Raw genomic sequence first — 10,436 nt, 5'->3', positions numbered from 1 at the left:
TAATAAGGAGGAGCCGAATGACTTTAAACCATTAATCATATTGATCATCTGAGATGAACAATTGCTTAATATGAATTGATCATCTCCAACTTGATGAACATGTACTGTCTTTTTTATCTAATTTCTTGTAAATATTAGTTCATCTCATTTTGGTAAATACTCATCTAATTAAAATATTAGTTCATCTAAACACTCATCTAATTAAAAATTCATTTTTTTTTATTGTCTTATACTTTATTAAATGAAATGAATTTGTAGGTGAGTTTTACGTTAGACCGTCTTGATAAGTTGTCCATTGTAGATTAATATTTAAAAATTATAAGAAATTTTAATAACTGTCGATGATACACTTTACAAATAATAGTTTATGACAATCCTCGTGTTTATGGTAAGACAATGTCCTAATTGATGTCGATTAAATACGAGATAATATTGTCACAACTTAAGAATTAACTGAAGCATCAACTAATATCTCTCAATTGTGATTTTCTTTTCTGCAAATGATTGCAGTGAGGAAATAAATGTTACTTAGCCATGAGTCCATTAACTACTTCATAGAATATTAAGTTTTGAGTGTTTTTAAACTACTAAACTAATAAATACATAAAAAGTAAAACAGAACGATAAAAGGGATAAAAATGTGTAACATCCTAAAATTATAGACTAAAAATAATTAAAATTTTAAAATCTAAAATAATTTAAATTATAAATTATTATTCTTATTATTAAAAATTGTAACAAACAAGCATATTATTATACAGCAGACTATTTGAGGGGAGTTTTGTTTGTTCCTACATATGTGGCTCATATTGTAACAAGTCTATTATTATAGAAAATACAAAATACCTTAAATATCAAAATTATTAGGAGCTGAAATGTTACATATAGATACTCTTAGTACACTAAAAATACACTAACACTATCAAATAAAATATGCTCCACCATCATTCCCACGGAAAAAAGATTGAAAAGAACAACACATCAGGGCTACAATAAGTGAATTAATAAAAAGAGTACCAATCAATTTCAATTCAGTTTTGACTCAACAGGTGAGTAATTACATTATTTAATCACTATTTTGAGAATTTTGGATGAAAAAGAGTTAGGTGTTTTGAAATATATTTTTTATAAAATATATTTTGTCGAAAATTTAACTCTATTAAAATTGAGATTTTATGAAATATAATCTTAAATTATGAACTGATTTATTTATTATTTTGTTTGTTAAATTGTCGTTTATTTTAATGATTGTTTGAATATGTATTTTTTTAAAGATTGTTTTATGATGTGTTTTTGAATGATTGTTGTAATTATATATTTAAAGAAATGTTATATTCTAAATATGATTTTATAAAAACGAATCTTATATTCCACTTGAGTTGAGTTTCCACATGGATGAATATTGTACCACACTATGAGTTAGATGTTCCATATAATGAGAAATTACTCACTTCATAAGAGTAATACATCTCCATATAACGATTGAACCTAATTGAATTTATTTATTTATTTTCTGCATAATAAACAAGTGTATTTGATTATTGTAGATGTGAATATTGTAAATTTAAGTAGTTGAGTTTTATATTAATAATTAAAAGTAATTGGTTGTTATAGAAATATTATTTATGTTTCTAAAGAATATTTTTTTGGAAGAATGCAAATGTCATGATTATTTTTTCAGTTACCGTGTCAACTGAGAACAATATTTATTTTAAAATTGTGTTTATTATTCACTTATATTTAATATCTTATTAAAATATTGTTTTAAGATACTGAGACGGTTAAGGGGACGTCGAAAGTTGAGAAGTCCTACCTCACTTGAGAAGAATAATTTTATTAGATTATATTAGTAGATAAAAAATAAATAGACATAGTGTGTACATCATATTTTATTTTAGGATTAGTTATTAAATGTTCAATTTTAAATATTTGATTATTACATTATTTTCCGACATAAAGATTTATTTTAAGAATTTTATAATATTATTTCTTTCAGACAATAAATTCTATACTATTAGTACTTTAATATCAAAGTTTTTCGTCATTATCTCATAAACTTATTTGATTGATTGTTTGTCTTTGAATTTTTTTACAAGTATTTGTAATTACCAACGAATGTTAATCCTATTGGTCATAATATTGTATCCTACAGAAATAATGTGCCACTACTCCTAATAAAAATTTATGACGCTCCATAACTATACTTATCTATTTTCCTTCGTTTGATTTTAGAGAATTCAATTAATCATAAATTTAATTGTTTGTCTATTCTAATTAATAAATTATTTATTTTTAAGTATAAATAAATACATATATTTTTTTTATTGAATCAATATCATTTCAATAATTTTCTTAATTATTGAAATGAAAATGAAAATAATAATTAACATATAGTTTTAAAAGATTATGAATGTAATAGTTGAAAATTTAAAATATTGATAATATTGATTCCAATATATATTATAATTTTTTGATAATAGTATATTATTATTACAAAAATGATATTATATAAAGAAAACTTCTTTAATTCAAATCTAAATTTTTTCAAAAACTCTCATTTTTTATTTGAATTAACTAATTGAGAGTGTAGTTTATGTATACGTTGAAATTGATTAGTGAAAACATGTAATTTTATTTATGATAATAGGATAAACAAATGTTTTGCGAAGGTTAGAAACGCCTTAAAAAATTTCTTAGGGTGGACCCACCGATCACTATCACCGTCCTTACGCTGTCGTTTTCAAGACCTAATCAGTTAGAAGGTCGGCCCTAGCATCCTACGTGGCACAACTTCAATCTGACGTGGAAACGAGACCCCACCAACTAGTACGTCCGGAACTCAAACAAATACCCAAAACTCATTCTATAATTCATTTCACGTCCGCCACGTCACCCTAATTCGCCTACTATTTATGGAACAACTCGTCCGTTTTATATCTGTTTCGGACATTGCTTATTACCACCTGTTGCAGATATTATTTCTCTCTCTAAAACCGTTTATTTCTCTCTCTAAAACCCTTTACAACGCTATCTTCATTTCTTTTCAATCTTTCTCGTGTAATTGTGTGATTTCTCGATAACGATTCGAGGCATTGGATTCCGATTTTGTGACAAAAGCTAGGGTTACGGATTTTCCTAATTTTCTTCGGATTAATTTTTCGGATAATTGTCTTGACATGGCGAATCGTAGAGAACGAGATTTGATTCAAGGCGATGGAAAAGATCCAGTGGAATCATCGAACGGTGAGGATTTCAATTTCGACGATTCTTCGTCTGTGGAAAGTGGATCCGGCGCGAGTAGTTCTTCGCCAGGAGAAGACGGTAGTTCGAGGAGTGAGGTTGGTTTGACGGAGCGTTTGACGGATATTATTGTTGATGAAGGCGACGGTGATCTGCTGATTCAGCAGACTTATTGTGAAGACCGGCTGTTGCAGTGGCTTCAAGCTCTTGATATGCAAGTTATGGGAGCGTGTCGCGCCGATGAGCGGTTGAAACCTTTGCTGAAGATGAACACTGTCTCTGGCGTTTCTGAAGATCCTTTATTGACTCAATTAATTCAGGTGAGCTTCGTCTCGAGGCTTTGGTTTGATGAATCGTTCGTTGTCATCGTGGTGATTATGATTACTATCTTCGAGTTCTGTGTTAGAAATAACACGATGATAGAGTTGAGGACTTTAAAGAACGAAACTAACACAGACACAACACCACTGACTCTAATTTAAGAAAATGAATTAATTGAATGCAATCAAGATGTCAACGTCATGTCAGACACTGGAACACCTCTTCAATCAATAGTATCGTGCTACTGCTGTTGAAGATGGGTCTTATCAATGAGTTTGACAGAGGAAATAATTCCTTAGGATTCATATTGATAAAAGATAAAGAAATGAATACAATGAGTTTTCTATGTATAGAGAAACTAAGTAATAACTAACTCAGAGCACTAACTCTAACAATCTAATTGAATCATTATTCAATTTGAACAAACTAATCCAAACAATATTCTTAACATTTTGTGCAGCATTTTGAGCTGTCCGAGGTTGGTATGTTAGCTAGATGCTTCTGCTTGCCCCTTGTTTCCATCCGTGTTGGGAAGATCAATAAGGAAGGCACTCGATTGTGTCCTACTGCCAATAGGTAATAATGTCATGTGAAACTTGTGTGGAAATCTACCTATTGTTTTCCCTCTTTGAAGGGTACACATTTTTTCAACTCTAAAATTTTGATATTATGCTGTTCGATTAGCAACTTATTTGTGTTATGCATTAATAGGATTGAGTATATGTTATTACTTAGTCATGCAATAGCGCATTGGTGTCATGCAATATTGACATTAGTATATTCATCTTTGTTTGTTTTTTGCATGATTAATTCTTTCAGCCAAGGTAATTGAAAAAAATTACGATTATTAAAATTTATTAATATAAATAGCCTTAGTAACCGATGTACAAGATGGCCACAACTGGAAGTTCCTGTGAGTGGTGACTACTAGTTGCTGGCACCTTCAGCCAAATAGGGAGTGGTTTCCCTTTTCTGGCAGCGAGAAAACAAATGCTGGCTCCACAGTCGACACCATAATGGGAAATGAAATATGGGACCATAGCCTCCTATCTATGGTAGTAGCTATTGCAGCAAGAGAGCTTATGGAAACAACTTGTGACATGATCATAAGTTGTTTTCAGCTGATTCTGATTATGTAAACAGTTATAGCTTATATAAAAGTTGTTTGATCACATTTTCTCTTTGACTATAAAGTTAGCTTATATATAAGTGCTTACATAAGCTGTTTATCCAAATTGCCTGGAACAATTTTTGCTGTTAATTGCTGGTACATGCAGAGAGAAGCTCTTTCTCTTATGCAAAGTTGTTCCTGCATCTGAAACTCTGTTTCAACTTCCAAAAATAAATTATGTATAAATTTTCTTTTACCTGGCCTCCACATATGTGAAGATAAGCTCTTCCTTTAATGAAAACCCGTCCAGCCTTTGTGGGTGTAGTGTGTGCGTTTTACAATCACAGCATTGATGCTGAGCCACGGCATGATCTGTTAGTAAGGAAGAACAGAGTTTGCAGCCATAAGTCTGTAGCTGTTCGAGTTAGGGCACTCAGGGCCTTCTGGTTCTGGAAGAGAAAAATGGTCAGAAGTAGGCCTGATTAGTGCAATCCTTATTTTATAGATCTAGTTTTTTATATCAATCAGGTTGAATGAGTTTATTTACACTTAATCCATTGCCCAACAGCCATTAATTAATATACTTGCTCTGTTCTATCTGTGATATATATATATGTATATGTATATATATATTTAATCAAGTGATTGAGCTCAAGTGATTAATGAGCTTCAATTAAGGACAAATCGTTTGGAAGAACCCGAGTTCGCATCCTGGTTGGAACAATTATTGACCAGACTTTACTTACTTCCCAGATGAACTCTGGATTACTAGGGTCCCATTCCCCTAGGAACCAAAGCGTTAAAACAAAAACAAAAAATATTTTTGTTTTTATTGTTTCCTTAAGTTTTAGAAGTTAAGATTTAATAATGTTGTTTTCCTTGTAGATTATTCCTTACCACTGAATTTAATTGACTTGTGCACGATTTCATTTATGGCTATCTGGCTAATTCTTAACTGTAATTGTTTATCTACTTGTTATAGCCAATTACTTGTGCATTTTGTTTTGCTATGTTGCTGTTCTGAAGATTGAATTAGAATTTACCTGTCTGCCACATGCCAACTAAGATGTCTATTATATAGCAATTTTGCTTTCCATTTCTTCTTACTAGCTGTCTGCAGCACAAGTTTGCTTTGTATTTTTCTTTACTTGCAGTAATATAAACCTATTGAAATATGTAGATTTTTTAAATAATCCTTAATAATTACTAGAGTCTGTAGTTTAGTTCATTGATGGTCATATGTTTGTTCTTCCAAGTAAAAATGTCTTTTGACTTGTAGGTAACTGGGCGTATTCTATTATGATCTCTGAAATAAGAGGAAGTAAAGGTAGTTTCATGATCCTATATTATATATACTACTGCTGGTTGGATTTTTAGATCACTTCACTATAGGTTTGAAGCTTTTGTATGGGATGAAGTAACTCATTGACTAGGGTATATGCAAATTAGTAAATTGTCATTTATCTGCATATTTGTACACAGTGATTTTCCGTATTTGATACTCCATGTATTCTGTGCCTTTCTGTGTATATTTGATATTCCATGTTATACGTTGAGATGCTTAGCATGTTATTTCTTGTGAACTCCTGCCTCCCTAAGTTTTGCATCAATGTGATTGCTTAGGCAAAGATTGTCTGTATTAGCCAGATTTGATATGGATTTTGTTTGGCATATGGTTCTTTTTTTCTTTAATGTTTGTTCTAAAGTCTAAACTGAACTTCGAAAAATATTTAGTAGAAAGTGTTTAGAATTATCTTTCTTTGAGGAACATTTTCTGTATTTACAATGGTGAAAAGGGTTCAATTTGTTTGTCAGAAAGGTTGACCAGTTTTTGATGTGGCTGCATTTCTATCTGAAATATACCTTCTGGTCACTGATTATGAGTTTTCAGTTGGAAGCAAATGGCTGTGTCCTTAACTGTTGTGTTTAGTATTCTATTACAAATTAGAAAATACTTGCGCCTTGAAAGATACCAATGATTTTCAACTTCTATGTATTAGGAACTGTATACCTTGGTTAAGGTATACTTATTGGAAGGAAAATAGTGGGGGCACAATAATTTTGACAAATTCATTTGGTTTCTATACCTGATTTAGCTTACATATCAGAAAACGTTTTGATTGTATTTTACGTTCCTAGTGACGAAAACATAGTATGTGCCTGTGTTGGGAGGAAGGATTATTGGTATATCTTCGTTGTTTTAATTTATGTTTATTACATGAACTTACATGGTTTATTGGAAGGTTTTTTTAATAAAAAAATTGTCAGCTAAGGTTTTGGACTGTGAAGGCTCTGCATAACAATTGCTTGATGTAAATTTGATAATGTTATTTCTTGTTAGTTATCTTTTTAATTATAGTTTTGTAAGGTAACATCTAGCCTTGACGTGTTCACAGGGGTAACTTGACACTTGTTCTACTTCCAAGTTCTGATCTTCGTCTCTCATTCATTGGGGATGATGGTAAAACAGAGAGATTATTCCCTCTTTCCAGCGAATCTCAATCTTCTGCTGTTGTGGTTGAGGGAATCCCTACTGACAGTTCTGGTCGATCCTTCTATGTGACAACTCCTGATAACAGAACTTTTTTCTTCTGGTGCTCTGAAAAATCTAAGCTGTTGGGAGTTGAATTACTTGCAAAGGTAATTTTTGGTAGTCTTAGCTTTTAATTAGTGCATGGTGTTAGATATGAAAAGTAGTCTGCATTCTTCCTGGTTTCTTGTTATTTTTGGTAATGTTTTGAATATTTCCTATTATTTATATTTTGTTACAAACTCATTTTCCAATAAATCAGATGAATGATTTACTCAAGAGGAAACCATCAATTGCTGAATTGAGTGGCATTAGCAAGTCGCGGCTTGATTGTTTTGCGACTCAGCTTCGTGCTTTCCTTGTGGGGTCAACTGGGGGAAGTAGTCATGATAGTTCAGCCTGTGCTTCAACCTCTGCTAATTCCACAACATACAGTGATGTTGCTTTTGAAAATACACACAGTTCATCATCAAAATTTCCACGATCTCGACATATTGTACAGACAGCCAAGGGAGATTCAATGCTTTACCCGAGTATTCTTAGTCCAAGGTCAAGTTCTTTTAAAGAGGTTCCCCCAAGAAACTTGTCTTCCCACAGGATTGCTGCTAGGGAGAAGATTAAGCGCCGTGGTGAGAACCAGCAGCCAGCAGTTGACAATTTGGATTCATCATCAACCTCTGATCACGACAAAGCTTCAGAAGTTACAAAATCTCTTGCATTCTCACCAAGTTTTATGGGATCAATGGGAAAGCTGACTGTTCCATTCAGCCTTGGACCGGGTGGGGAATCCCCCCTTGTGGTGCCCCCTCTTTTTTCTCCCTACTATTGTTGGTGTCCTCCTGGGATTTCTACCTTTCCATCCATCGCAACACTTCCACAATCTCCCGACTCATTTGCTTATTCACAGCCTCTTGCCTCTGGCGCCTCTCTATTACCCAACAGCTTCTCAGCTAGCCTGTTTCAACCAATACAGCCTCTCAATCTTGGTTCCTCAATGGACTTTCCTCCATTTTTTCCTGAACCATTAGTCAGAATGTCATTACCAACTTCTCAACAGATTCCCACTTTTACACCACTAATGTGTGATCCAATTGTTCACGTCCCAGTAATTGATGTCTGTTCTTCGGGGCAGGGCTATCTTGTGAGTGCTGGTCCTGCAATGTCAACTAGTATTCCACCACTACATCCAAATCTTGTGAATCCACTGATTTCTGAATCTGATGCTGTGGTGAAAGGTGCAAGAGAGACTCTAAGGTTGCTGATTAGTGGTTCAAACCAGGGTAACCAACAGGTTATGATGGACCCTTTACCAGCAATTTTAACCAATATGGATGAAAAACAAAACAATGTACTTGTCACTGGCAGCCGTGGTCTTTACACAGGAACCAGAGATATAAATGTTATCGCAAATAGCATTGCTGCTATGGGATTAGTATCATTATCTTCTGGGGTATCCAAGGGAGACAATGAAGGTGATTCGGAGGTGTGTGGCGGCAACTATGGGATTTTGGAAACAATGAAGAAATCCAATGATACAGGTGGTGCCTTTTCGGATGAGGGCGGGCCTTCTTTGGATTCCTAGTAGTAATAGTCTGGAATGCAAATTATGTTTTTCCATTTGTTGTTCTCTCGTCCAAAAAATGTAGATATGTGCTGTAGTTAAGCCCTTTTGAATGGAATTAGTACAAATTTCACGATTCTTAAGCCGCGATTCCATGTAGTATGCCTTTATTGATCTTTAATTGATTAGAAATTGATGATTACTCTCTGGCCTTCGTTAGTCAAATCAAGATTTCACTTAGAATTACATTGATTATAATTGTAGGATCGTTATATATTCTTTTTGTCGTAAAAGAATAGTAGGATTGTAATATGGATGGAATAATCTTTTACAAAATTATAAATTATACAAAAGGTTTCAGATGGGTTTTGAATTTTGAACTACTTGAATTTGAAAATTGAGATCAAAGGAGCTACACGGATAAGATAAGCATCTCTAACCCTCCTCAGGAGATGAAATTATGTTGTGTAAAAGGAGTTGAAATGCAAAATTACAGGGCACTTAATTCCTTGTAATATTTGATGATAGCCTTGAATCTCTTAATTCCGTAGCAACAACAACATAGTTCGTCTTGGCTCTTGAATTTTATTTCAAATCTCAAATATGGCTGTTTCGAGAAATTCAGTTCGTCTCAAAATAGAATCCTAGTTGTTCACTATTATTTCTTTCAATTATTTAGTAATCTCACTGAACTCAATACATTATTGTAAGAACTTTATGAATACAGACTGCCAGTGGTCATAGTTTTTTTTTAAACGAATAGACTAGTCATTAATTACTTCATTGTCTTAAAAAGGATGGAATGAAAATGAAAATTGAAAAATGTGACATGTGCTTTTTAGTGTGCGTTTGATGCATATTTTCGTAAAATAATAATGTAAAAAGAAAAAAACACTTTTTAATGTATCATTTTGTTTATAGTTTTTTTAAAACCGAAAAGTTTACTGTTTAATTTGAAAATAATATATAAACTGTTTAAATTGAGCAACTGTTTTTAATTTTAATTTTAATTTTTGTTATAATAAACAAACGTAAAATAACTTCACATTTTCTTAAAAGTATTTTAAAATAACCTCTAAATTATAAAATATCAAAATAATTTTTTTAAAATCACTTTTTTTAATTACACAATGGTAGGTTAACATTAGGCTATTACGTGAGAAATTGATCATCCACCTCTTGGTGCAACTTTTGGGCCAAATGGAATAACCATTTGTCAGAAATTAGGGGTCATACTGTCAGGGACCACGTTACCAATCCGGTATAAATATGTACCCTTTATCAAGTTGCAGATTTATTTTTGACAAATATCATGTTGCAATGAATTTATTTTTCAAAGCATACAATAGCTTTTTTTTTTTTAAAGTGTAGACATTATGATAAAAAGAGATAACGTTTATCATTTATGAAAAATAAATGATGAAAATAAATTGAAAAGAGATAAAAATCAAAATAGATATTAAATAAAAGATAAAATAAGAAGAAAAAAATTATTTAAACCAAATTATTATTATGGTGCATATACATGTTCACTTTTCCATCATATAATTAATTGTCCATTAATTTATTCAGAACCATTTTTGTGTTTAACATTACGTGTACCAGTGTGTTTCCTCCTTTGGGCTTTTATTGTCCACCTTTCTTCAACAAGTTGACCACAAGTTGCCAAAAAA

The 10,436-nt window shown here is 32.1% G+C and overlaps 1 protein-coding gene across 1 annotated transcript; it reads left to right on the top strand.

Annotated features, from left to right (window-relative positions):
• Positions 1-2,930: 2,930 nt before the first annotated feature.
• Positions 2,931-8,965, top strand: LOC101492819 (uncharacterized). Its single transcript, XM_027331946.2, has 4 exons — positions 2,931-3,560; positions 4,022-4,137; positions 7,069-7,312; positions 7,465-8,965. The coding sequence occupies exons 1-4, from the start codon at positions 3,177-3,179 to the stop codon at positions 8,782-8,784; spliced, it is 2,064 nt and encodes a 687-aa protein (XP_027187747.1). The 5' UTR covers positions 2,931-3,176; the 3' UTR covers positions 8,785-8,965.
• Positions 8,966-10,436: the final 1,471 nt, after the last annotated feature.

Source organism: Cicer arietinum, chromosome 2, assembly GCF_000331145.2.
Source record: "Cicer arietinum cultivar CDC Frontier isolate Library 1 chromosome 2, Cicar.CDCFrontier_v2.0, whole genome shotgun sequence".
Lineage (NCBI taxonomy): Eukaryota > Viridiplantae > Streptophyta > Magnoliopsida > Fabales > Fabaceae > Cicer > Cicer arietinum.
The sequence above is the reverse complement of the archived record's forward strand: the minus strand, read 5'-3'. Positions and strand labels throughout refer to the sequence as shown.

What these genes read in the sequence shown, in the direction of transcription:
- LOC101492819 (XM_027331946.2), top strand. Translation starts at nt 3,177, where the DNA reads ATGGCGAATCGTAGAGAACGAGATTTGATTCAAGGCGATGGAAAAGAT. An exon ending in TTGTGTCCTACTGCCAATAG is followed by an intron (nt 4,138 to 7,068) that starts GTAATAATGTCA and finishes ACGTGTTCACAG; the next exon opens with GGGTAACTTGACACTTGTTC. An exon ending in GAGTTGAATTACTTGCAAAG is followed by an intron (nt 7,313 to 7,464) that starts GTAATTTTTGGT and finishes CCAATAAATCAG; the next exon opens with ATGAATGATTTACTCAAGAG.